This window comes from Falco punctatus (assembly GCF_963210335.1).
Source record: "Falco punctatus genome assembly, chromosome: 10".
NCBI lineage: Eukaryota > Metazoa > Chordata > Aves > Falconiformes > Falconidae > Falco > Falco punctatus.
This window is the reverse complement of record NC_137590.1, coordinates 2,352,452-2,378,440: the sequence shown is the minus strand read 5'-3', so window position 1 is coordinate 2,378,440 and position 25,989 is coordinate 2,352,452. Positions and strand designations below refer to the sequence as shown.

At 55.6% G+C, this 25,989-nt stretch overlaps 3 protein-coding genes across 5 annotated transcripts in view; all 3 read right to left on the bottom strand.

The window, feature by feature from the left end:
- The window catches only part of NECAB3 (N-terminal EF-hand calcium binding protein 3), a 28,772-nt gene extending 20,597 nt beyond the window's left edge, over positions 1 to 8,175 (bottom strand). For both annotated transcript variants that reach the window (XM_080403800.1, XM_080403801.1), the window contains exon 1: positions 3,376 to 8,175. In XM_080403800.1, coding sequence (XP_080259926.1) covers positions 3,376 to 3,468 — 93 coding nt within the window. In that variant the 5' untranslated portion in view covers positions 3,469 to 8,175. The remainder of the gene's footprint in view (positions 1 to 3,375) is intronic.
- A 104-nt stretch (positions 8,176 to 8,279) lies between these two features.
- Positions 8,280 to 13,264, bottom strand: E2F1 (E2F transcription factor 1). Of its 2 annotated transcripts, none has more exons than XM_080403798.1 (7): positions 12,637 to 13,264; positions 11,890 to 11,980; positions 11,073 to 11,292; positions 10,457 to 10,609; positions 10,186 to 10,300; positions 9,869 to 10,073; positions 8,280 to 9,612 (listed from the first exon to the last, which is right to left on the bottom strand). In XM_080403798.1, exons 1-7 carry the CDS (start codon positions 12,829 to 12,831, stop codon positions 9,362 to 9,364), a joined length of 1,230 nt encoding a protein of 409 aa, XP_080259924.1. In that variant the 5' UTR covers positions 12,832 to 13,264; the 3' UTR covers positions 8,280 to 9,361. The 2 variants fall into 2 exon arrangements, with proteins under 2 accessions (XP_080259924.1, XP_080259925.1); XM_080403799.1 differs by lacking the exon at positions 12,637 to 13,264 and adding an exon at positions 12,078 to 12,560.
- A 4,895-nt stretch (positions 13,265 to 18,159) lies between these two features.
- PXMP4 (peroxisomal membrane protein 4) lies at positions 18,160 to 25,938 on the bottom strand (the record flags this gene model as incomplete). Its single annotated transcript, XM_080403802.1, is given in 6 exon segments — positions 18,160 to 23,432; positions 24,397 to 24,595; positions 25,062 to 25,124; positions 25,553 to 25,703; positions 25,706 to 25,857; positions 25,859 to 25,938. Coding segments are annotated over 6 exon segments (909 nt in total). The 3' UTR covers positions 18,160 to 23,168.
- Between the last annotated feature and the right edge of the window lie 51 nt (positions 25,939 to 25,989).

The following is a 25,989-nucleotide window of genomic DNA, read 5'->3' as shown; positions in this document are numbered from 1 at the left end:
CCCGCCAAGCGTCTCACAGCTGTGGGGTTACACATGCCAGGGCTCCCCGGCTGCAGGGGCAGCTCTGCCTGCAGGCAGGGGCAGCACCAGTGTGTCCCACATGCCTGTGCCACTCTGCCACCTCCCAACCTCGGGCATGCCACCTTCTGTCCAGGCAAAAGCTTAATCCTACAGAGCTCCATCATCCGAGGGACACATGGCTCACGCAACAACATCTCTATGAGTCCAAATGTCACCAGGGCCAGCTAGCTCATCCCAAAGACAGTCAAGTGTCACCCAGGCACTTAAACGCAGGTTCAAGTGACTCCAAACATTTCCCACTCACAGGCTGGCCTTGCTCAGCAGGGTCCATCTGTGGGCTAAGAGGGAAAGCACAATTCTGGGGGGGGTCTCACAGGACTGAGAAGGTCTTTAACCCAAGGTGAGCCCATCCTGGATTCAGCATGAAGCTCAGCAAACAGCTGATGCTTCTCCCTTGCACATGGGATCCTCTGCTCCAGCAGTGCGTTAGAAAAGCACTGCCAGCGCACATGACAGCTGCCTGAAGCTCAAAATAAACAAACGTGGCACAAGTAGTAGAGCTGCAAGAGCCCTGCAAGGCAATGCCACATCTGCTCCACATCCCCCAAGGATGGCGGGGCTCCTTGCCCCTTCCAACGAGCCCATCCTCAGCCAACCCCGGCTGCAGAGGGGTGCCTCGGTGAGCACTGCATGCACCAGAAAACACTGATGATCCTACCTATGCATGAGGTAGGATCCGACTCCAGCCACACAAAAACAGCACAGAGCCACTTCCACACTCCTAGGGGTGATCCCTGCCCCCACCCCCGTGCAGGGCACAGGCACATGCATGGCAATGGCAGGTAAGGGCTGCTCTCCAGGCAGAGCCCTGTGTGATGAGGACAGCAGCCCTAGGACAAAGACAAGGAAAAGCAATGCAAAGCCAGGCTGGGAGTGGGATCAGGTCTGCACTGGCTGCTGGAGAGGCCCTACAGGCAATCCCCAGCTTACACTCAGGGGGCTGGCAGTCTCAGAAACACAGGGACGCTGCCTCAAACCTGCGACACTTACCTCAGCCTCCAGCTCCTGGGCTTGTGTCCAAGCAGCTGCAGCCCTGCTCAGTGCCTGCAGCAGTGGACACACTGGGACTGATGGAAGAAGCACTGAACTGGCATTTATTTGAAGGCTGAACCTCCACACACATCTCAGGAAGGCAGGAGCATGGGGACGTTATAGGGCTTCTCCCTGCCTGCAGGGCTGGAAGCAGCCACAGCTGCTGGACACACAGCTAGGGACACGCTGGCTGCTGGGGAGGGGACAGCTGCCCTGGGGACACTGTGCTCATTGACCCACTGCAGACTTAATGCAGGCTGCAGCAAGCAGCCAGTGATAAAAGGTGGGATGTCCAAGAGGCTTTTCTGAACCTTTCATACATGGAGAGGGGAGTAAGCAAGCCCTGAGCGCCAGCCTGGGCGATGAATCTCCCAGAGGCTTGTGATGTCTGCACAGAGAAACAACTGCGATGGCAGCACTGCAGTTCATACCGTGCCTGCAGCGAAGCGTCTCAGGCAAAGCCCTCCTCCTCCTCACCTCTCCTGAAGGCAGGCAATCTGCAGGCAGGGAGATGGCAGTTCCAGTCCCAGAAGAAGCAGCAGCTGCCACCCGGGGTCTGTGGCGGGCAGCCCTGCCTTCCCACTGCCCGAGGGGCAGGCTAGGATCCTGCCCTGCTGCGGCAGGGTGGCAGCTTGCCTTGACAAGCCTGGGAGGGCAGCTGGAGACCAGCCAACTACCCAGCCCCAAACCCAGAGATATTAAACTCACCCTGCCAAGCTCCAGAGCTGAGACAGGAGCAAAGGGAACCACAGGGAAGAGGAAGGGAAGCCACCAGGAACCAGAAAGCAGCCACTAGTGCTGTTAACACTTCCTATTTTAATTGCTTTAACGACGCCCTGAGGGGTAGATGTGGGACTCAGCAAGTGCCTGAAGGAGCTGAGCAGGAATACAGCTGCCACCACCAACCCCCCTCCAGCCCATCTTCCATCAGCCAAGTAATTAGTGCAGTTAATGATGCTGGCTGGAGAGCCCTGCAGTCTGAAATGCCCCCACGGCAGGAGAGAGACCCTGACCCCCAGCTGGAAGCAGTAAGCACCAGTGCAGCCGAGGGAGCCACACTTTCCAGCTGCTCCCTAGTAATGACAGGAGGTCTCCTAGATGGAGGACTGGACCAGGCATGGCATTCACTTTCCCAAAGTGCTGCCCAAGATCTCCTGCTCCCCTCTCCCAGGATGAAAGGGCACAATGGGGGGTGGCACCACCTGGACTAGGACAGGACAGAGATGACAGCTGGCACCACCCTGGGCTGCCCAGGTGCTGGGTACCAAACCAACCCTCGCTCTTAACCCCTGCTTTGCTTTCCTCTCCCCTATCCCTGCAGCAGGGCAGGGGCAGCAGCTCTGCTCACACTTTGCCTTGGCTCCACAGGGTGCCTCAGAGCCCAGCGGTGCCAGACACAAGGGAATGCAAGGGCTGGCGGCCTACCAGGGAGATTCAGGTGCTGCCCACCTGACTCAGGCACCCTGCAGCTCATAAAAGACAGCCAGGAGCAGAACTGAGCCCCTCTGACATGTTCCAGCAGGGGAGGTGGGCTTTGACCCAGGCTGTGCCACTTACCTAGGAGATGGCCAGCCATGCAGCCACCTGCCCACCCTGCTGGGTGCCACAGAGGCCCTGCCTCCCCCTGAGCCCCAGCCCCAGCTCGTACAGCTGCCTCTCGACAGGGGCACCCTCGCCATGGGGCTCGGGGGGACGCAGTGTGACGGGAGGCACTGTGCCAGGGCCCATCTTGTGAAAACGAAGATGGCCACTACCCACATCTTCAACTCCCCCAGGCCACCCACAGCCGGCGAGATGCCCAGCCGACCTCCAACCTGTGCAAAAAGCATCCTCCTTCCACAGCTCAGAGCACGTTAGGAGTGGGCAGGGATGGGGGCTGCGGTGGGCAACGGACATGCTCTGCCTGTGGGATCCCACGGCTTTTAGCAGCTAACACGGTACCTTCTGCAGCCTGCCTGCCACACACGGAGCTCCCGCTCCGGCAGTCACGACAACCAGCTCTCGATAAGGAGTGGGCTATTTCTAGCCGCTCAGAGGCTCATAATTCAGACACTGAGTATTATTTAAGCCATCACGACCCACGCCTTGATTCACAGCTCAGGCCTGGAGCACCAGCAGGGCCCGCTCCCGCATCCCTGGGGCTCGGCTCCTCAGCCGGGGCAGGCGGGCAGGGCGCTCACCCCGCCGCCCACACACACAGCCCCACCACGGCTCCCGGGCTGGGGCCGCGACCTCGCCGGGGGCCCGCCCCGCGGTACTCACGTCGTGGAAGATAGGGAGCGGCTGGCGGCGGGGCGCAGGGCCGCGGTCGGCGGACAGCAGGCAGACGGCCAGCAGCTCGGCACATGCCATCATGGCCCGGCCGGGCGCGGTGCCGTAGGGCGCAGTGCTGTAAGGAGCGCGGCGCGGTGCGGTGCGGTGCGGTGCGGTGCCGTAAGGAGCGCGGCGCTGAACCGGACTCAACCGAGCGGCTCCGCAGCCGCCAGGCAACTTTGCCTCCGCTAAGGGCCCGCCCCCGCGGCGCTTCGGTTGGTCGCGGCCGATGATTGGCACCTCAACGCCGTGCTCGTTATTGGCGGAGGGAAAAAGGGCGGGGCGATGGCGCTCGGTGGCGGGGGCTGTCGCTGGTGTCTGGGCCCCTCAGGGCCTGGGGGTCTCCCGGGCCCGTCCTAGTTGCCTCCAAGGCAGCCCACGGTGGTCCCGGTGCGGCCAGTTGATCCCAGTTTGGCTACAGATGGTCCCAGTGTGGTCACTGTTGGCCCCAGGGTAGCCCTGGTTGTCCCACTTTGGCCATGGGTGGTCTCAGTGTGATTGCAGTTGGCCCCATGGTAGCCTTTGTTGGCCCAGTTGATCCCAGTGTGGCCATGGGTGGCCTTAGTATGGTCGCTGTTGACCCCCTGGTTGGCCCAGTATGTCCCAGCGTGGCCATGAGTGGTCTCAGCATGGTTGTAGTTGGCCCTGGGGTAGCCCTGGTTGCCCCAGTTGGCCCTGAAGCAACCCCAGTTTGGCCATGGGTGGTCCCCCCGTGGTGGTCCCCTGCCACCCAGGCTGGTTTCAAATGACTTCCCAGCGGTGCCAGCTCTATGCCCATGGCACCGGGCAGCCTTCGCTCAGTGCTGCTGCCGCCCAGTGCTGCATGCCGAGCACGAGGGGGCTGTACTGCCAGCGCTGGGCCCCCAGTGCATCCAGCAGCTGTAAAACCCCCTTTCCACCCCACATGAGGGGCTGTGGAGTGGGGGTGGGCTGGCTGGGGGGGGAGGCAGGAGCTGCCTCCATCCCTGCCCCACACAGGCACCCAGAGGCCTGTCTCCGTGGGGAGGAATAGGAGGGACGCCCAGGCCCGTACCCCGGCCTGTCCTCAAAGGTTTTCACAGAGAAGAAACAGATAATTAGATAAATAAGCTAGATAAAGCCATGCCTGGGCAAAGCTGCTCACTGCTCCTGGGGTACATGCGGTATGGTAACTTCTTGGGGTGGTGGGATTCTTCCCATCTCTCTTGGAGCATCCGGAGATTTTACTTACAGAAAGGGGCACACGCACCAGTTTTGCTGGGATGCAAAATCCCGGCCAGGCTTGCCTCCCCCTGCACCACCTCTCCCTTCACAGCCCTCCCGTGGCCGCCCGTTCTGCTGAGCTCGGCTCCCCTCAGCCCAGCTCTCGCACCCAAGGGGCATCCCCAGCCCAGCGCGCCCCAGCCACGGCCCAGCCACGGCACGTGTAGCTCTCACCGTCCTCCCCCGGGGACAGCCGGCTGCCAGCTCAGCCCGGAGCAGTTGCAAGGATGCATCACAGTTATTTTTACCAACTCCCGGGTGTTTCGGGTGTGTGCATGGGAAAAGAGGCGGAAAAAGTGCACCTGGGACCTGGCAGGGGTATCCGAGGGCTCTGGGGTACACGTGTGCCCGGCCCACGCGGCACGGGGCCGTCCCCTACCCCCAGGGGAGGCAGAAGGAGGTCCAAGAGCTGGAGCTGTTGAGCACAGCCATCATCAAATCAGACTAAAATGGAGGCAGGTCCTAGGGAAACGTTCAGAGGAGGGCCTGTGGCAGTGGGGACTGAGGATCACCTTGCCAGGGAGCATGGGAAGGGGCTTGGGTGGTGGCAGGGCTCTGTGCTGGATCAAAGCAAAGCCCGGGGCGGGGGGGGGCTTTCCACACTCCTGTGCTGCTAAAATCCACACTGGGTCAGTACTGGGATGCCTGGGGTCAGCATGCGTTTCAGCATGGGAAGGAGCAGCAGGACAGTGAGGGTGAAGTCCAGGGCAAAACTGCTGGCAGCAGGAGGCAGTGGGTGCCCCCATCTCCTTCCATGGGTGCTTCCAAAGTGCACCCCAAGAGCCACTGGCAGGGTAGGGGGGCACAGCCGTGGGTGGGACACCAGGGCTCTGCCCTGCTCCCCTGGTTGGGGTGGCACAGGACTACAACTGGGCATGAATGAAACCAAAGCACTCACTTACTGGGGTTTCATGAAACAGGATGCTGCGCTTCACCTCCATGGGTTTCTTCCTTGTGGAAGAAACTTGAGCAGGTTTTGGAAGTGGAAATATTGAAGCATGGGGTGGGATGCAAAAGCAAGGCAGGCAGCACTGGCAGGGACACAGCATCCCAGGCCAGACGTACCACAGGAGCCTATAGAGACCCCAAAACCTGCCTGGACTTTCCAAGGGGATTAGATTAAAGGTATAAATTCTGGCAAACTTCATGCTGTGTCAGCATCTAACGCTGATCCCCTCTGCCAGCCACAGCCTGTCCCAGAGCTCACCCCACCGCTGGGCTCCCTTGACTCCTTCGAGTCCAAACCTCGCAGCGTGGGGACAGGAGACCCCATGGCTGCCTGGGCTCAGCACCATGTCCACATCCGCCCGCTCATTGCAGCCTTCGCCAGTGCCAGTGCAGCCGTCACCGCAGCCTGATGGCACCCTGCACCCCAGCGCTGGAAGGGCACGGTCCCTGCAGGTGGCTGCTGGGGAGTGGGAGGTGGGAGCTAACAGGAGCCAAGGACCCATGGGGCTTGCAGGATGCATGCAGGGTGCCCATCTCTTCACCCAAAGAAGAAAAGCATTGGTGATGCAGATCGCTCAGAGAACCAGGCAGCGCCGGGGGCCGCTTCTCAAAGCCGCCATGTGCTCTACAGAATCGAGAGCCCCTGCACAAGCTATCATCAGCTCTTGCTCCAGCGACTCGAAATAGCAGGAGGGAAGCCCTTCAGCTGCATCGTGAATCATCCCTGGGAGGCAGAGTGGTTATTTTTATGGTGCTCTGCCTTGCATGGAGCTGCCAACACGTTCCCCCAGAGATGGGCTGCACTGCCGCAGCAGGGGACAAGGTGCTGCCCCTGCCCAGGGGGCTGCTTTCATGGGGACGGGGATTCCCAAGGGCCCATCATCCTATGAGGCTCCCTATTAGGGGAATGTGATGGCGAATGCCATTGGAGAGGTTTGCCTGTGCTCAGGGGAAAAGGGAAAATCTGTGCTGCTACTGGGGGTTAGCTCGCTTGGGGGGACAGCCCTGCAGAGCTCAGGACGTTGGCACGAGCCCTCTCCCTGCTCCCTGCGGCTGCTGGCTCACATGAAAGCCAGTGGCCACCTCCCCCTCTCCAGGGTCTCACTGCCTTGGGCAGCATTGCACACCATCACCCTCCACCAAAACGAAACTAAAAGGGGGAGAGGATGTGCTGGCATACGGCTGGGCTGGGCACCCTGCTGTAAATTATAAAAGCTTCAACACCTCTGTCACCTCAGGTGACAAACATTGACCTTTTAAAGGAGGCAGCAGGCAGGGGACCGGGGGCCATGCCCACCCACCCTGGTCTCCCATCCTCTTCTCCCTGGCTCTGTGGGGCAGGAGCCCCAAGGACCAGAGCAGCAGGGAGCTTTTTCAGTTTGTCTGAAAAATTAAATGGGGTGACAGTGCGACAGCAAGCCACTGGCTCATCCCACTCAAACACAGGGGACAGACAGGCTGCGTGTGCCTGTGTGTGCCACTGGGTTTTGGGACGGTCAGTCCCAGGGGGCTGCAGGGAGGGGAGAGGGGACTTGGCACCACAGACAGGGCTGAGCCGTGGGGTTTGCCACCCTACGCTGGCACACCGCTATCCACGCGTGTCCTGCAGTAAGAACAAGCCTGTGACAGCACAACGAGCTGGGGAACCGTGCTCGGCTGTGGAGATGGAGGCATGAGGCTAGGCAGCAGTGATGGGCTCACTGTCCACCCCAGCAGATGCCAGCAGCCAGAACCCCAGCTCCTGTTCCCTAAAAAAGCTGGCGCAGGAGCAACATGATGGAGGGTGAAATATTTATCAGGCTGTTTAAAGAAGAATCAGGCAGGCAGCTGGGCAGAGGAGGGGAGGGAAGCACACAGACACGGGAAGTGGCATGTCCCCACCTGCCACTGGGGTGGGGGCATGGCCCCACTCCAGGTGGCCAGGGGACCCCCACAGTCTTCAAGCAGCCCTCCTGGAGCGTTCCCGACGTTCCTCACTCCCCAGGAAGGGGACAGTGTGCCACAGAGCAGGTTGAGGCTTTCAGGGTCAGCCAGCTCGTCCCCAGCTCACCTAGACACAGGGACCTCCAACTCTGGGCCACAAGCTGGTGCCAGCAGCTGCCTTCAGGCAGGACCAATGTGCTGGGACAAACAAGGAAGCTGGGAAGCCCCTGGGAGCCTGCTGGTGCTGTGGCTGCACGGGCTGGTTTCACATCGGCCCCATTCTGCCTTCCTCCTCCCTGCACAGCAGCTGCAGCTGTGGGTGCCCCCATGCAAACACTGCCCCAAAACAGGGGGGAAGGCAGGGGAGGGGGCCAGGCAGGAGAGTTGCTGAGTGGGGGCAGGGGCTGCTGGAGAACGTGGTTACCAAAAGGAGAAGCGATCTCCATCCAGACCCATGGCCCTGTCCACAGGGGCCCAGACTTTTTGGAGGAGCAGAGGGTGGCAGGACCAGGCCCAGCTCCCATCCCACACCTTGGAGGGTGTGCAGCTGCAGGGGAGAAAAAAAACCAACCCAGGGACCAAAGCCCTTCCCGCACCCCCAGGCAATGACACACCTGCTGTGCATTTCAAGCTCAAAATGGACCCCCCCACCCCCCCTCCAAATAACCCAACCCCCCTTGGTTTCACAGGTTGAGGTCCCCACCACCCCAATGTCCCCAGTATGCAGCCCTGCACTGATGGCCAGAGTCAGTAGAAACCTTTATTAAACACGAAGCTCAGAGGAACACAAGCTTGTTAAAAGGCAGTAAAAGTGAAAGTGCGTCTCCAGCCTGGCCCCAGGGAGCCCTGGGAGCCCCCTCTCCTCCCCACCCCCCCACCCCCCCCACCCCACCCCCCCCCCGGCCTCAGTGGGCCAGAGAGTGGGAGACAAAGCTGAAAGGCTGAACGGCTGCATGGGGAGGGGAATAAAAGCCTGGAGACAGCACTGGGACCTTGCCTGCAGAGATGCATCCCCCCCACCCCGGCCACCTCTGCACCCCCCGGCGGGGGCATGCACACAGTACCGGGGCCAGCAGCCCCAGCCCCGCTCCCACAGCTACCTGCCACCACAGTGGCCTCGCTGGCAGCCCCACTGTGGCCACCAGCAAAGCCAGGACGTGCTGGTGAGCCCCTGGTGGGACCCTTTATGTCCCGCCCCACCAGCATCGTCCCCCAACTCCATCCTGCCCCCCCTGTGTCCCAGGAGAGCTCCCACATGCCATAAATAATAAATAAATACCCAACGCTCAGCTGGGCTGCGGGCAGCCCCCCACACAGAGGTTGACAGCCCTGACCCAGCACCCCCCCTGCAACTCCACCACCCCCTTCCCAACACAACAAAACTTCTTGGCGCTCCCACTCTGCTGCATGGCCCACCCCCCCAAAAAAACACCCATGGAAATTAAACGCTGTCCCCAGGGGACAATAATAAATTAACCACATCTATACACAGGACTGCTTAAAGCTCTGTAACGGGCACCTGGGGGGGGAGCGGCTCTAACCTGGGCAGCCCCCTCCCCGATCAAGGCCCTGCAGGGAGTCCCTTCAGATAGGACCCCCACCTTAGCATCCCCCTTGTGAGGCTGGAGCTGGGGATGCTGCCGGTCCCCCACCCGGGCTGGGGGGGCTGGAGGGGTAAGAAGAAAATATTGCAAAAAGGGATGGGGAGAAGAGCTGCAGGTGGTGCAGCAGGAGGGGCTGCCTGCCCTGCCCGCGAGGGCAGGAGCCCAGGGGTGCCCCCACTCCCGCCTGGCAGCTCCCCTGCGAGCACCCAGGCAGAGCCTCAGAAGTCCAAGGGCGTGAAGTCCCCAAAGTCGCAGTCAAAAAGCTCACTGATGCCCTCACCCTCCTCCAGGCCAAAGTGGTAGTCCTGTGCCTGTGGCGGTGACAGGTTGATGAACTCGTCCGCCAGAAAACCTGAAAAATCCTCCCTGCTCTGCTCCAGGAGGGCGTCCATGGAGGCCAGTGGTGAAAGGCTCACCTCCTCTGCTGGGCACTTGCTGGGCAGCGTGCTCGTCCCCGGCAGCAGTGTTTCTGTGGGGATGGGAAGCAGCTATAAATCCAATACTTGCCAAAAACCCCAAAAAAGCAGGCTTTGGCTATGCAGAACCTGCCTTCCCACCTCTGTCTTGCTGAGGTGCCCGAGCAACACCCTAGCACCTTGCTCGTGCCAACAGCAGAGGAGCTCACCGCTGCAAACACAGCAAGAGCCCCCCGCGGCAGAGCCACTGTACCATCACCTCCATCCCCAGTCCCCAGCTCCTTGCTGCCCCCAGCCCCAGCTGCCCACCTTGCTCTCCAGGCAGCAGCGGCATGTTCACATCCTGGGTGGAATGCAGGAGCGGGGAGGCTCTGGGCTGTGAATGGCTGGGAGATGACTCCTCTGCAGGGGCTTTGAAGGGGCTCTTGACAGGGCTACAGACCCCCGAGCTGTCCTCAGGGCAGAGGAAGACATCGATGGGGCCCTGAGTGCTTCGCACAGACACCTGGAAAGCCTAGGGAAAGGAGAGGAGTGAGATGAGGAGGCAGAAGGATGCCCAGGGAGCCTGAGCTGGGCTTTGCTGCAGGCTGTGCAGACATGGGGAGCAGAGGGTGGCCCCAGCTCACCTCCGTCGGGTCAGAGACCTGCAGCTGAGTCTCCGGGGGGGCTTTGATAACCATCACCATCTGCTCCGAGGGGTCCACAATGCTGCGGAGATCCTGGCAGGTCACATAGGCTGCGGTGTGGTGGGTCAAGGAACAGACAAGGGGATGGTTTCATGCAGCAGCAGGGTGGGCTGTGAAACACCCTGCCTGCAATGTGGTCGGGCTCACCCCGGGGCTCGACCGTGTGGTCCCCCCCCAGCCAGCCCCATCCCAGCCCCACACCAAAGGATATTGCTGGTTGGCAGGGTCCTCAGTAAGCAGGCGCAGCTGCACTGTGCACGTCTGGATGAGGTCATCCAGCTGCCGCTCGGCCGCCTGCAGCTCCCGCAGCTCCTTCTCCAGCAGCCGGTGCCGGCCAGGGGCCCCCACAGTGGCCTGGCTACCCCTAGGGAGCACCGTGGCCATCAGGAGCCAAACTCCATCGCTCCTTCTGCCCCACACCATGACTGTCCCCATGCACTGTCCCTGCCTGTGCCAGGCTAAATCCCACCCCATACCCAGGGAATCACCCTTGTATGGATTTCCCAGTAGAGCACAGCCCTGCGGTCCCTCCCTGAGCCTGGATGTAACCCTCCATTGTCCAGGCTGGCTTGGAGAGCCCAAGGGGGACTTGCAGCCAACAGAAATACCAACACTACTCAGGAGCCACCTGCAATTGAGCACAACCCTTGTCCAGGGTTGTGGACCACATGAAGGGGGAGCCATCACTCAACCCCTGAGCAGATGCTCCAGTGACACCACTCTGAGCTTCTCCATCCCAGTAAGACCCTGCTTCACCCTGAGCCTGGCCCTCTCCCATCCCAGGGGACAGGCAGGCACAGCCCCACAAGCCCAGCCCATGGACGTACAGCCACTGGATGTTGTTCTTGGACTTCTTGGTGATGAGCTGGATGCCCTCCAAGACGTTGGTGATGTCGTAGATGCGCCTCTTCTGCACTTTCAGGACCTCAGCTGCCCAGTTGAGGTCCACCACACCATCAGGCGACTGGCTCAACAGCTCCAGGAAGCGCTTGGTGGTAAGGTTCAGTGAGGTTTCGTAGCGAGACTTCTCCCCAGGAGACTTTACCCCTGCCAGCCACCAAAGACAAGTGCAATTTACCCACAAGAGGAACCCAGTGCTGGAGCTGAGAGGTCCCAAAACACCCTGCCACACTTGCAGATGGCTCATGGACTGGCACCCCAAAACCCATCTGCTCTCTCAGGGCAACAAGGTGAGCTCCCCACATCTTCCACAGGAAGGATGCCGCAGGACCTGGCAGGCTCCAACACCCATGCTCAGTTGTGACTGCAAGCTCGATTGTGACACCCAGGTTCCACACAGGGCTCAGCAGGGAGATGATGGAGGTCCAACCTGGGATGCTATACTGACACCATGCCAGCTGCTGCAGCTCCATCCCACGGGAAGGGATGGAGCCAGTGTGGTGCCCAGCAGACAGACAGGCCAACTGTGCCAACAGCCCAGGGGACAGCAGCACGGGCTGGAGAGAGCAGCCAGAAGTCCAGCCCCAGAAACAGCCTCCCCAAACCAACACTAAGGGACAAGAAGAAGCTGCCAGGGATGAGCCCGAAGGTGCAGCCCAGCCTGTGGGCAGCAGAGTGGGGCTGTCAGACCCCCTGCTCTGGGCTGGGCTGGCTGTGGGGGGCCAGGGGGAGCAGCGCTGGTACCTTTAGCAGGGTTCCTGGCCTTGCCCCGGCCCACTGGCAGGCTCTCTGCTATGTACTGGTGATCCGTCTCCAAATTCAGCTTCCTTTTCACCTGCAAGGGATGGGGCTCATCAGAAGGACAGGCCCTGCCACGGCCCCACTGCCCCCCCAGCACTGCCCACGAGGGATCCCCCCAAGGGGCACAGCACCATGGGGTACGGAAGCCCCTGCTCCTGGCAGGAACGGGTCGATGGGAGCAGCTCCCCAGCTGCCACCCAGGCCAGCGGGGACAGGGGACTGGCCCAGCCACGGGGGGGCCCTGCCACGCTGCGGGGAGCGCCCTAAAGCAGGCGTGGGCCGCAGGAAGGGGCGGCGAAGCATGGCCCAGCGCCCGGGCGTGCGGCTTCCGGAGCGGGGCTGTGCGCGGCAGGTGTGCTGCGTGGCACGGCACAGCACGGCACAGCCTAGCACGGTACAGCAGGTCACGGCACAGCACGGTGCAGAGCAGGGAGCAGCACAGCACGGCGTGGCACAGTATATAGCCTGGCCCAGTGTACAGCGCAGCTCAGCATGGCACGGCTCGATATATATATAGCCCGGCCTGGTATTGCACGGCTCGATACACACAGCCCAGGCCGGTGTATAGCGCGGCCCTGTATAGCACAGCTCGATATATATAGCCCGGCCCCACCGGCCCCCGCAGGGTCCGCGGCTCCGCAGCCCCCGCCCCCGCGCCGCCCCCTCCCCGTCCCGCTCCCGGGGCTTTACCGGCGGGCGGCCCAGCGTAGGCCGTCTCGGCGCGGCACCGGGCCGGGCGGGCTGCGGCGTGGCGAAGAGCAGGAGGTCAGCGTCGTTGTTGCCTCCCCCCGCGGGCTCTTCAGCGGCGGAGACGATAAGGAGGTGCGGAGAGGCGCTGCCCAGCAGCGCCGCCAGCCCCGCCGCACCGCCCGCCGCCGCCGCCATGGCTCACATGGCCGCCGGGGCCGGGGCGGCGGGCGGTGCGCCGGGCAGGGCGCGGGCAGGAGCGCGGCCCATGCCGGGTGCGGGGGCCGCTCCGCTCCGCTGGGTTCCGCGCCCGCCGCCGTATTGTTCGGCGCGCCAGCCCCGCCGCGCCTTTGCGCGCCAAATCCTTTTTGCCGCGAAAGCGGCGCGAGCCTCCCCGCCACCCGCCCATTGGCTGCGCCCTCCGCCGGGCGCCGAGGCGGGGCAGTGGAAGCATCTTCCTATTGGTTACCGCCGCCGAAACGACGGGCGGTGCCGCTAGTTTATTGGCCCGCGGGTGGCGGCGTATGACGCTCTGACAGGCGGCCAATCGCGGGGCGGCTCGGGGACGCGGCGTGGGTGCGGAGCGCGGCGGAGAACGGGGCGGTGGGGCGGGAGGAGAGGCGGCGGTCGCCGCCGTCCTTCCCCCCCCCCCCCACACACTCCGCCAGCCCCGCCGCCCCCGGCATTCCCTCCCCGGGTCATGCCTTGCCCACCCGTGTTTTATTATAAGCCTGGGGAAAAGCTGCCCACGCCACAGCGGCGTGCACGGACGGCTCCGGGTCTTGTCCCGGCGGGGTGACGGGCTTCCAGCTCCGGGCGGAGCTGCTCTCTGGGCGGCGGAGGAGGACACAAACCCACGAGCAAAGTTCATATCCCGCCCACTCCGCCCGCCCGTGAGGCCCGGATGAGGCACTGGTAGAGAAAAGGGTGGGTATGGGGGCTGTGGGATGTCTCGGCTGAGCCCCTTCCCCTGGGGGCAATGGTAACCCCAGCCTTGCCCCTTCCCCAGGGGGAGATGGTAACCCCAGCCTCACACCCCCAGCCTTGCCCCTTGCCCAGGGGGGCCACGGTAACCCCACCTTTGCACCCCTGGATCAGCCCCTTGCCCAGGGGGGCCATGGTAACCCCATCCTTGCCCAGGTTTGTAGCATCCCCTTGCCGCAGCCCTGCTGCAATGCCCTGCTTGTCAAGAACTGGTGGGCATCAAGGGGTGCTCAGCTGTGCTGGGGTGCAGCCTTCGAGTGGGAGGTCTGCTGTGCTGTGGGGCAACAGTCTGGGTCTGTATAACTGATGGAGGGGTGAAGGGATGAGGCCAGGGTTGTCCCGTCTTGTTGCAAAACAGCCCCGAGACAGTGGACGCGGCTGTTGGGCAAGTTTTGCGGGTTTGGGCTCTGATACTGCTTGAGGGGTCCAGCTCACACAAAGACTGGGATGCTGCAATGTGCTCTGTCCGTTTGCTGGATGATTCATGGCATTTTGTGTTTCCAAACACAGAACAGCTGTGGATCTCTGCAGCTTCTTCAGCACTAGTTGATAACTCCTTGCAGGGCAGCACAGAGAAGAAGCTCTGCTGTTAGCAAAATCTGCACTTGACCATGCCGGCAGCTCTCTTTGGCAGTGGGACTGCACAGACAGGGGCAAGGCAGGGGCACAGGAGATGGCAGCTGGAGCTGGGAGTGGCCCCACCACACCAAGAGAGATGATAGTCTACTCATGAGACATGGCACAGGCGGCTCCCACCATCAGCATCTCCTGCGTGCAGGATACTGATAACACTTCCGCTGCATGAGAAGGCAAAATTAAAAAGGAAAAAAACCCCAAACATCCTTCTAATGACCCTCCCCCCCCGCATTTAAAAACTAGGCCTTTCCCAGGGCCCAGAGATGCTGAAGCTCACAGGAGTGTGGGTCTCTGCCAGGCCCCCAAACTGCTCTGAGCCAAGCCCAGGCTTTAATCCCTCTGTGCCTCCAACATCATGGCCCCGAGGGCCTCACGGTTGAGGATGGTAGCCCCCAGTCTCTTGCTGCTGCCAGGCAGGGCTGTGGGCCAGCACTGGTTCCTGCCCTGGCCCCGACCTGCCTGGGACGCAGGAGACAGGGTGTTTTTTCCACCAGTGCGTGGGATGCAGGAGGCATTAACAGCGATGAGTTAACTCTGCTGTGAAGCAGATCCTGACACGCAGTGCCCCTGCTCTGGCCTAACAGGTTTTAGGCTTTAAAGGATTTTATGCTGGATATTTTGGCAGTGGCTGCAATTCCCCTGCAGGACAGCCAGCACGAAGCAGTGCCGTGATTTCCCCAGATCCCTACATCCTTACATATGCCAGGAACATATTGCATGTCCATGACCAATTGTATCACCTCTCCATGCCTCATTTCTTCATCAGCAAAGAGCAAATGGAAATGCTGCCTTGCTTAAAGGAAATTAATACAGTTAATTAACGCTTGGCCCTTCTAATATTCAAGGGCCCACTCTCCAGAGCCCTTGCACTGCAATATCATCATTACTGTGAAGCACACGCAACAGTTAGACCAGATGTTTGCACACAGTTAATGCTTCTTCCATCTGGGGAGTGGGGGAAAAGGCAACCCCAACAGCTGGGCTGGAGCACATGGCTGGTGGTGCTCTCCCTGTCCCAAGGGAGCCTTGGCCGGATGCTTCCTGGCGCGATGCAGGGTTTGGGACACAGTTGCTGCACCAGCTGCTCCTGCTCCTCTCACAAAGGCTGGTTCCCCCCTCCCTTAATTCATGCGGGAGCTTATTCCAGGGGAGCAGGCTGTGCTGCGCCCCCCTCTCCCCTGAGCTGCTGTGCTGCAACTTCTCTGAGGCTTTTAGTGTGGGTGGCACTGAAAAAGGGCGGTTGTGAGGACAAATGAAAGGCAAATGCTGGTGGGAGAAGGAAGAGCAGGGGCTTTTCTTGCATGCATATGAGGGAAAGCAGATGAATCCTGTCTCCTGCACAGCTGCAGCCTCTTCCCAGCCACGTCAGCCCTGCTAAGGAGTGGAGACCAGCTCCCAAGATTAGCTGTCTGGCAGGTGCTGCACAAAGATAAAGTCCTGTCTCCACATCCCCACTTGGTCACAGAGAGGGTCAGGAAGGCTATTCATATGTTTTGTATCCCAGCCAGATTTACCCCACAGCAGTCACCGAGCTCGGGTGGGTTTTGGCTGCCTTGCACATCGGGACAGACTCAGGTCAGGAGGTGTCTGCTGGTCCCTGCTCCAAAGGAAAAGCACAGACTGGGGCTGTAGATGGAGCAGGAACTGGTATCAATGCTGCAAAACCATCTCCCAGCAGTGGGAGCAGGCAGGAGGAGAACTGGCAGGATGCAAACTTGCATCCCTGTGCTCAGTTAGCCTTCCTTAGCACATAGGTGTCAGAAGCACATTTACTGTTCTTGTCATCCGTAGCATGGTCCTGCTTTCAGCAGTTCCCATACGGGCTACGCTGAGCTGTCGCTTGGAATGACTGCATCGCGCAAAGGGAAACATGACTTCTCCCCGGGCTCTCTTGCCAGTGTTCCTGTTCCCAGCACTTTGGTTCGGATGACGGCGAGCTGACAGCATGGCATACTCCTGCTGCAAGAGGACCTGTGGAAGGGACAGGCAGCTGGGGAAAGCCCAGAGCCTCACAGTCCTGCTATCCTGACCTTACTACCCTCCACCTCTGTCACCACAGCCATTGCCTTTTTCCTACGAGAACCAAAACGATGTTCCAACAGCACCAATACATTAACTAAAGCTTGCTTGTGGCAGGAGGAGAGCATCGCTGGTTTAGGTGTCTGCTCTCAGATCCCGGTCCCAAAAGCTAGGAACTGCCTGTTCCCTTGCATCTGGTTACAGAAGACTACACCAGCACTGCTCCCAAGACAGCAGGTCAGCTGCTCTCTTCGATGCTGGACACAACAGATTCATCAGTGTTATTTCCTTCGCTCATAATGATGGCATCCATTATTCAAGCTCACATCAATCCGCAGCCTTTCAGCAGAAGTGACAGGGGCACAGAGCCTGCTCAACCCCTGCTCTGCTCTTGACAGCCAAACAGGGCAATCTTGTTCCAGCCTCTCTAAGACAGAACAGTACAAACACCAGCTTCCCACGCTGGTTGCTATAAGCCACTCTGACGAGGTTCGACCTCCTTCACTCAAGGCCTGCAGAGGAATGGGGAGCCCGAAGTGTTTCCTTGCAGAGCAGTATGTTGTGCAAATACCCTGGGAGTCAACGAGTGCATTTGGGAATAAGCCCTTTGATGTTGCCTTCTGTGCTTTAGCTTTTAGCTGGACTTAGCAACTCCAGCTGGTCCAAAGTTCATTTCCCAGCAGGTTCAGAGCATGGTCTTTGGTACTGTCAACCCAAAAGGCAGGTAAAGTGCCAGAGCAAAACCTATAGCTCACTCAGAGCTTTGCTTGGAATGGAAGAAGGGCTCAGGTACAGTATGATGCTTTGACAGGGGGGAAAAAAAACGCTTTAAGATAGGACTGACATCAGTTTGGAGGTGTTCATTTGGCTTCTCATGGGCCCAGGCTGGACACTCCAGCATTACAGCAGCTACAAAGCAGGTTTTGCCTTACAGGTGCTCAGCGCTCTCCTTGCAGAGAGACCTTCTTCTGCTTGGGATCAGGACCTCTCTTGCCCACCTGTGCTGTAGGGAGATCCTCACACAGGGACTGCTTTATCTCCACTGCCACAGCTGTTACCTCTACAGCATATGGTTTTTGTAGCGCTTAGCTTGGAAGAGGCAGCAAAACCATCTATATGCATACTTATTTTGTTTAGCTAATGTGCAAAGCAGTTTCAGCCTTGTGTCCAGAGCCTTGTACCTGTGCCCTGCTCTGGCAGATGGTCCTGCCACAAGCTGTCTGCCCTGAAGAGGAGTATTTGCGCAAAGACCAGGCAGTAGACTACAGTCAGGACTCCATGTGTGAACCAGGCAATCACCAGCAGAGCTTCCTCCAGCTGACTTCTCTCTGAACACTTTGCACGCTCTCTGCTATCACTCAAGTCCATTCCTGGCTGACCACAAGGCACCAAGGGGTAGCCTGCCCTGTAACCATGTCATCTCAGGAAAACCTAACAGGACAGATGGACTCTGCTAGCTGCAACGCAAGAGCTGGTCACACTCTCCCACCAACACTGCATTTTGAGTGTGTCCACTTTGTACATGCTACGAACCTCCTCACCTAGCTCCAATTTGACTCACTTGGTCTGAAGATACAGCCACGCTAAGTGATCTGAACAGCTATAGTAGAGGAAAGTTCATGCTTCATTAAAAAAAAAAACAAAACAAACAAAAAAAACCAACAGCCACCCCAATCTGTCTTTGCAGCTAGGATCCTTACCCGAGCTAGCCAGTGCCGCAGTAATGGGGCGGTCAAAGTAGCACTGGCTGCTGCTTCCAGGCTGGTAACACGAGGGCACAACCAATGCCAAAAATGTACTACATGCATGACTCTTCTACATATAGGACTAGTATTGTGCAATAATTAAGCATTACTTCATATATTTTAGCTTAATAATGACAAGACAAAAAATTTAGGTTTTTATTATTATTATAGAAAGCACAGTGTTATAATAGAGTGATTATACAGAAATAATCTGCAAATGAGTTTGGCAGAAAGTCTGGGGCTGATGTACTACAACTGCACAAGAAATCAGTTTCATAGTGGACACAGCTACTCCAAGAACCCGCTGCCCACTCTTTCACGCATTTTAAAACCAAAACCTGAGATATTCCAACAAGCATTCTGATCAGCGTAATTACAAGCTACCTGAGTTTATGTTCCTAACCTTATTCTACGCTGTCAGAAAATCAGGGCCTGGATTACATGGCAATTATGAATACAAAATATATATCAAAAGCAGAGGTAATAATACTTGTATTATAGAGCATTTAATTTGTTTTTCCTCATCATCATCACCAGTTTCATAAGTAAATGACAGATGAAAATTATTCTAAGTAAAAAAAAAAAAGTTACCTCCTCCAACAATCTGGTGTGAACACACAGGTTGAAAATTCAAGATTAGCACCCCTAAAATATTAACAGTGGCAGACAGACATTACGCTGGATAGCATTATGTCTTATTTTCTCTTCTCCCTTATCTGCTGGATTTCAAAACCAGCATCTGAAACTGAAAACATTCTGCTCAGGTTGGCATGCTCCAGGAAGACAAATATAACCTGACAAACAGGAAACACTGTACGGCTCAGGGTATAATCCAAAGGTTCTATTTGTGCTGATGCAGTGAAAATGAGTTTAAGTCACAGCAGTTTCTCCTTTGTGAGGGTATCTGCATGGGGTTCTGGTCACTCCATGAGCACCAGCCAGCCCCGATGGCTCCCAGCTGGCCGTAGAGCTCAGCGTGCACAGAGGACACTGCAGTCACAGGTGTCCCCACAGACACCTGATTTTGGTCTACTTCAGCAGCCAGAGATCATCCCTGCACCCTTACTCTCCATCCAGCTCGGTTTAAAGCACAGCTTGAACTACTCTACCAGGGGGAGAAAGTCTCATGGCACCGATACCAAAGCTCTTGCGCAGCCTCTCCACGCTGATCCAACTGTCCCGAGCTGGGGTGGTTATTGCCCAGACACAGGGATGACGGCTGGGGCAAAGCACACCGACACGCTGTGAACACAGGTTCACACCTTCCAGCGGCTGCGACCCCTGTAAGCACTCTTCTGCAGCACTAATTGGACAAACACAGGTTTTTCTTTCAGAAATATCCTCCCCTTAAGTGGAAGGATCAAATGCAGTACAGAAAACCTTAGCTAAACCAAATGTCACGCACCCACTTAATTTTCACCTTTGTTAAATAATGCAATTGTCCCGGAAACAGTTCTTCAGCAATCCTGACAGCCAGCACTAGCATACAAGCTGTCCTCCAAAGAGAAGTGAAGCACAGTCGGTATGCTAGGGCAGCATGCAGCGGCAGTAAATAACCCTGAGCCTGCTTCGTTCCTTCATAAAATAAATGATTAATAGCTCAGTATAGTCAGTCTGCTATTCAAGGCTTGCTGAAAACTTTTGATCAGTTTGATTGATTAACCTTTAAAACTGTCTCTAAAAGAGGCTTCAGATCTGAAGGAGAAGCATCATTTTAAAATGAACACTTCAATGTTACCCAGTAATCCTATTTTTTGACAAACTGAGCTAAGCATTGAGATATTCTGCTCCTCTTCAGAACCACTCAGCATCTCACAGTCAAGTGTCGAGGAAGAAATAACAAGAGAAAATACAGTTGATGTAGACAAACCAACCCACATTCATCTTAAAATTCAAAACAGATCAGAGCTGGGGGCAGGGGGGTGGGAAATGGCACTTCTTTGTGATTCTTAAGTATTTGGCTGATTCGCAGGTGGCTTCCCAACTGTCTATTTACTTCTTTTGGTTTTAATGCTAATAAAAAAGAACACTAACAGGGGACTCAATTCCCTACACAATGCACTGGGGGAGGGCAGGGAGTGTAACTTACGTATCCGAAAAGTCTGACTCAGACAAATTACTTCTAGTTGAGTTCCTTACTACACGCCTGCATTGTTCCAACACCTTGGTAGCATAAGGGGTTCATCCCCAGCTATCTGGTCACAGAAACAGCAATGTAGACTAATACCATTAAAGAACTGTTCCAATTACTTCCCTGGGGAAAGAAGTGACTTGCAGCTTAACATCCTGCCCCAACACAGCAGGAAAACCAACCGTCCGCAAACGTGCGGCTAATGGCTGCTGCTGTAAGGGACCCGCTCTGGGGATGAGCTGCAGTTTTGTCTTCCAGGGACAGCAGCTGGTTCCTGGGTCAGAAGTACAGATGGCTGGAGGCTCAGACACAATTTGCTTTGAAAGTGAGGTTGGCAATACAGATTCCCAAGAGAAAAAAGGGCATTTTGAACCAAGGACGACTGATGGCCACTGCTGTCAGGTTGATACTAGAAACTTAACAGCTTGGGTTTACCATCTAGAGAGGACAGAGATACTATGGTAGTGTAAAAAGGACAGAACAGGTCACTTGCCCTTCACGAGGCCAGAGAATTGCTGCACAAGCAGCCACATAGTTGCAGCAGTAGAACTACCAGCAGAAGAAAATTATTTCGTCCCTAAGGGAATCACCAGCTTTTCTCAGAGAAAAGGAATGCCAGCTATAAATTAAAAAGGTTAAAAACTTCTAGACACATGGCTCACATAACCAGCTTGTACCATTTTGCTACAATAATTATACACGGTCAAGGATTTATGAATCTAATAGTTTTAGGGAGAAGTTATCAAGTCATAGCTGTCAGATTGTGGAAGCATTTTCTGAAATCCCATCAAAGTTTGTAGGAATTCAGCAACATTAGCAGGATACTAACATTCTTATTTGGAATGATATTGAGGCTTCTGACGTAAGAGTGCTGCACTTACGCTTCTTCAAATAGCCAGCAGCGGTGCAAATAAAGACACAATGTTTATAAAGAAACCAGACCACACCTGTAGATTTAGTATTTTTTCTGTACTTGAGTATTTACGCTTATCTACACGAAGCAAAATATTTGACTACAAAGAAACAAACCCAATTCCTAACTTCTACAGCTTTCCCAGGGTCTGACAAAACGCTGTTTGGTGTTCAAATTCAAGTACTCAATACAGACTATAACAGCAGCTGAAGTTAAAAGATCCCATGGACTGTTACTTTAGCAAAGCAGTACGTTGTCTTCTGGGAACCAGACATGAGTCCGCCATGGACTTGCATGGCATGAGCACAGAGAAGCTCCTGTCTCTGCACTGTAAGATCTCACAGTGAATATAGTTGGACTCGGCACTAGATTCAGTTCAAGAGCCAGCAGACTATTCCTCCTGCTCCACCTGAGCCACTCAGGATGCAACTTAATGCCAAACACTGCAGCACCAGACAGACTACGGGGAGGGGAACATTTCACTCTCCCTCTTGCTGATGCAGAGAGTGGAAAAATAAAAGAGCAAAGCAGCACTCAGAATGTGTAATGGCAATAAAAGAGCTTAGGAGGACAAGGAAAAATGACTTAAGAAACTGAGAATTTTTTACTACTCAGAAGCTACCCGAACACTGTTTCAGTCATACCACTGACTATGACAAATTGCTAGAGCCTGGGGTGTAAAGAGACTACAAAACATGATGAACAGCAGCATCAATGGGAATATGAAATGACATGGTCAAGTCAGAAAAGAAAAGTGGATGGGCACAGGGAGAGAAAACAAAATAGTCCCGACTGAGCTAAAAGGGAATAGTGCAGGGAACTTAATGACTTTCTTGTAAATATCACCACATAAAACCAGTGCATCAGGAATTATTTTAATGTACATCATTAAGTGAATGGTATAGTGTTATATGGCAGCCTAAGTGCTTTGCCACTATTAACAGTTTGAATTTATTAAATTTAAAACAGTTTTTGTTCTTTCTCAGCTATCTAGACCATCTTCTGTTAAAGCCCAGTGCGTGCTGCCCTGTTCCCGGCGCTCAGCAGTGTATTCTTAAGAGGAATATTCGCTTACAGAAGTAGCCACTTCATCTGTGGCCTCAACCTGGCTCAGCCAGAAGCCTGCAGAAACTACAGGTACATTCAAGCCTGATTACAGCTAGCACATGCCACCACTGTGGAGGGTAGATTCTGGACCTAAGAGAAACCCATGTGGTTATCTCCCACCAAAATAAAAGTGCTTGTTGAAAGTGTTGCTCGCTTCTACACATAAAGTACCCAGTGTGATATCTGAGGGCGTGCAATGCGCCTCAGCCTGTTTTCAAAGGAGTCTAGGTTGCATAACTGGTTTTCGTATTTAATTCAAGCAGCTTTAAAAAACTTTACAAGTAAGTTTAAAATAATTACAGGGTATTAATTAGTGCACTCTGCAGAGGGACAGATTCAGCCCAAGTGCATGAAAGGAGCCACGTAAAAATAGTCCTTCCAAGCCTGATTTACCAGGCTTGTACCAGACAATCTTAACAGTTTTATTATCAAACACCTTAATGCCTGAGGGAAAACTGCAGAAAAACTCTCTTAAGGAGCACACGACTGTCTTTGTAACAGTTTAAACCAGATTTTCTGTTGTCCGCAGAAATCAAGAAGTGATGTCCCTGTTTTTAGACCTGAGCAGGTTCCCCACTTCTGTCATACTACAGCGAACACAGCAGCACAGAAAAATGGTTCTGTCTTGAGAGCATTCAGACAATCCCTAGAATATTTTTTCATGATTAGACATGCTCTCCACTTACTGTCAGGCTGTCATTTTGTAAGCATATTTAGTTTCTTGAAAAACAAAATCCCAAAAACCCCAAAGCCATACTTGCAGGGAAAATAAGGCCTCTTTTTAAAAAAGACTGCAACAGGTTTCTGGGGGGTATTTGCTTGCTCTAAACAGAGCCAAGAGAAGACTAATCAGAATGTTTTGGCTGGGACACAAGAGGCAACTCTGCTTGACAGATGTTAATTTAAAAAAAACCATCACCAGTCAAGAGCAACAGAATAACCTTTTCCCTTAGCTGCTGGAAGATACCATCCCATTCAAAGGTGTTTTACAATGAACCATCTACTTGCTGTCTGTCCTTTTGTTATAAATGAGGAAGTCAGAAATGTCATGCCATACATTACTATCATCGTACAGGTAGGTCATGGAGGACTGCAGAGAAGGCTGCAGAGTTTGCCGGTGGTATTCAAAGAGCCAGAGAACTGTCCCCCATATCAAAGCAGCGACAAGTGGAAAAGGATCCTGCTTTGGCTGTGGGACATAGCCCTTTTCCACTGCCAGCCGAGACAAGCCGAACAGGATACGAGACAGCAGGTACATAATGATCTGCGTGAAGAGAAAACCCAAAGAACGTTAAGTAAATAACCTGACCAGACATACTAGCCAGGTTAAGTGATTTAGAAGTGATAAGCCAGGCAAGAGGGGTGGAAACAATTTACCCAACTTAAAAGCAAACAGGTTGTAGGTTCATGTAGTAAGCAGTCTTACAACTGGACATGTTTGTGTCTTCCCTGTGTCCTCAAAATCCTGCTTCTCTGCTGGTGCTCCAATTTAGTAATCAACAAGTCATACTTAATACATCACATTTTTGCAGCTGCAGAACTTTTGTCTTTGTCTAGTTAACGCTGCCTCAGATGTTGCTGCTAAGAGAACACTAATGGAGCAGCCCTGCTAACCTGCGAAGCAGACACAAACTCGGTAGGCTGGACACATCCTAAAACCAGACTGACTGTATGCTCTTGCAGGTCATTGCATAAGAACGCTTTTGATTAATCAGCATCTGTGTATTTTAGGGACTGATTAATCTGTGACTGTGCGTTAACAACCAGCCATAAATCAAATGTCCCCTGAGCAGCTTTTGTCAGTTTAACCAGTTAAGTGTAGCACAGTAGCTGATGGTGCTCTACACTCACAACATTCAAGCTAAAGGGTTTAACCCTGTGAGCAGGCAGACTAGCAGTGCACACAGTGACCACAGCTCAGAAGGCATCTGGGGTAACCTAATGACTTTGAATTGCCTAACTGCCTGCCTTCCTAAGTATACAAGTGGCAGCTCTGGGGGTAAACCTGGGCTTTTAGCACCAGAACTGCACACAACATTCACGGAGGCACCCAACCACCTTAGGATTTGAGTGCGGAGCAGCCAAAACAAGAACTTGTGTGAAGACGAATATGGTGAAAGAGTAACGCTACATGGTAAGAACCACCAGAAACACACCAGGCTATACCAACCACTTTCTGGGACATGTTGGGGTTTTTTGTCAAAGAAGCTTCCAAAAAACACATTTACCTGGCTGTTGATGGGATTGTTCTCACCAAACACCAGCCAACCCCCAATGCAGGCTGCAAAGAAAGAATGAAATGGAATTTTTTTCCCCTGTAGTCGGGACTGCAACGCCATCAGTCCCTTGTAGGTGAACACAAAATACGCCAAGTTCCGGGAATGTGTGTACGTAGCCTGAGCAATCGATTTCAATTTCTCTCTTAAACTGAAGAAAAGAAACAGACAATTAGGAGAGCAAAAAGGCAGGACTACTGCACTCACTCAGCCTGGACACTACGCCCCTCTGACCTGCCCATCTAGACCAACAGCTTGGGCACCCCACAGAACATCTTGTGAGGGAGAAGAAACCTTTCCACCTCTGGCTCATTTAACAGCCCATCTCAGACAGCAGACTGTGCTTCTGTCTAATTCTATGACAAGACAAGCAGCCTTTTTAAAAAATTTTTGCCTAAGCCCTAAGTGCGAACCTCTGGCATAAGCGGGGAAAGCCACAACGTGCACTCCCATACTTTGGCTTCTGTTATTTGAAGGAAAGCAGAGCACTGGTGTTTGCATCTGCTAATTTCTCTGCGCCTTTTTTTTTTTTAAGCCCTCCAGAAACATGAAAAACTGAATGCTTGAATGAAAACATTCTAAGTAGTAACACAGAAATACAGAACGAGGGTTTGTACCTTCCACTCTTGAATAGGAAAGTCATCACGAGGGCATGCGGGGCACGAATTTTTGCTCCATAACTGCAAAAGTGAATAAATATTTCAGAGTTTCTGTATTGCACTATGAAACGACTGTTATTTCTATTCTAGTAACAGCCAAAGATGCTACCTAGAGCAACTACATCGCACTTTTAAGTCGGCCCGGGAGCAGCAGCAGCACACCAAGCAGGAGCCCAGACCTCAGGCTCTAGAGAACACGCACCCCGACAAACCAGGCCCGAAGGCGACCCCAACACCAGTAAAAGCCCCGCCTACCGCTGAGGGAGATGGAAATGCCTCTCCCGAACCCCCACCGCAACAGCCCCGGTCTCCGGGCAGGCCAGAAGGGCACAGAACCGTCTTCCCGCCGCCTCGGGGCGGCCGGACCCTGAGGGAACCGAGACACCCCCCTCGACTCGCAACACACTGGGCCCGGCGCCCCCGCCCCCAGCCGCCCCTGCCGCACTCACACGGCCCCATTGCGGAAGCCCTTGAGGACGGCGAGCGCGGCACGGTAGCGGCGCTGCTGCAGGAGGGCATTAGCGGCGCGGAGCAGGGCGCTGAGCGGGTCCCCTCGACCGGCCATGGCGCGTCCCCCGCCAGCCCAGGCTGCCCACGGCGCGCACACTTCCGGGAGCTGGGCCCGCCCACCGCGCGCATAGGCCCTTTCGGCTGTCCATCAGCACTCTTGACTAATAAGCGATGCCATCTTAACTGCTCATTGGTGGGAAGGGTCTGCTGTGTGGCCAATGGGAGACGCGCGGGGGTCCCGCCCATCCTCTCCCACTGAGGGTGACGCCGCGGCAGCGCTCGCCGCTGTCGGCCCCGCGGGGCGGCCCGGCCCTGGGCGGGTCATGGCGCGGTCCTCCGGCGGTAGAGGCGCGGCGTGGGGGCTCCGCGGGCCCTC

What these genes read in the sequence shown, in the direction of transcription:
- E2F1 (XM_080403798.1), bottom strand. Translation starts at nt 12,831, where the DNA reads ATGGCGGCGGCGGCGGGCGGTGCGGCGGGGCTGGCGGCGCTGCTGGGC. An exon ending in CTACGCTGGGCCGCCCGCCG is followed by an intron (nt 11,981 to 12,636) that starts GTAAAGCCCCGG and finishes CATCCCTTGCAG; the next exon opens with GTGAAAAGGAAGCTGAATTT. An exon ending in GGCCAGGAACCCTGCTAAAG is followed by an intron (nt 11,293 to 11,889) that starts GTACCAGCGCTG and finishes GGTGGCTGGCAG; the next exon opens with GGGTAAAGTCTCCTGGGGAG.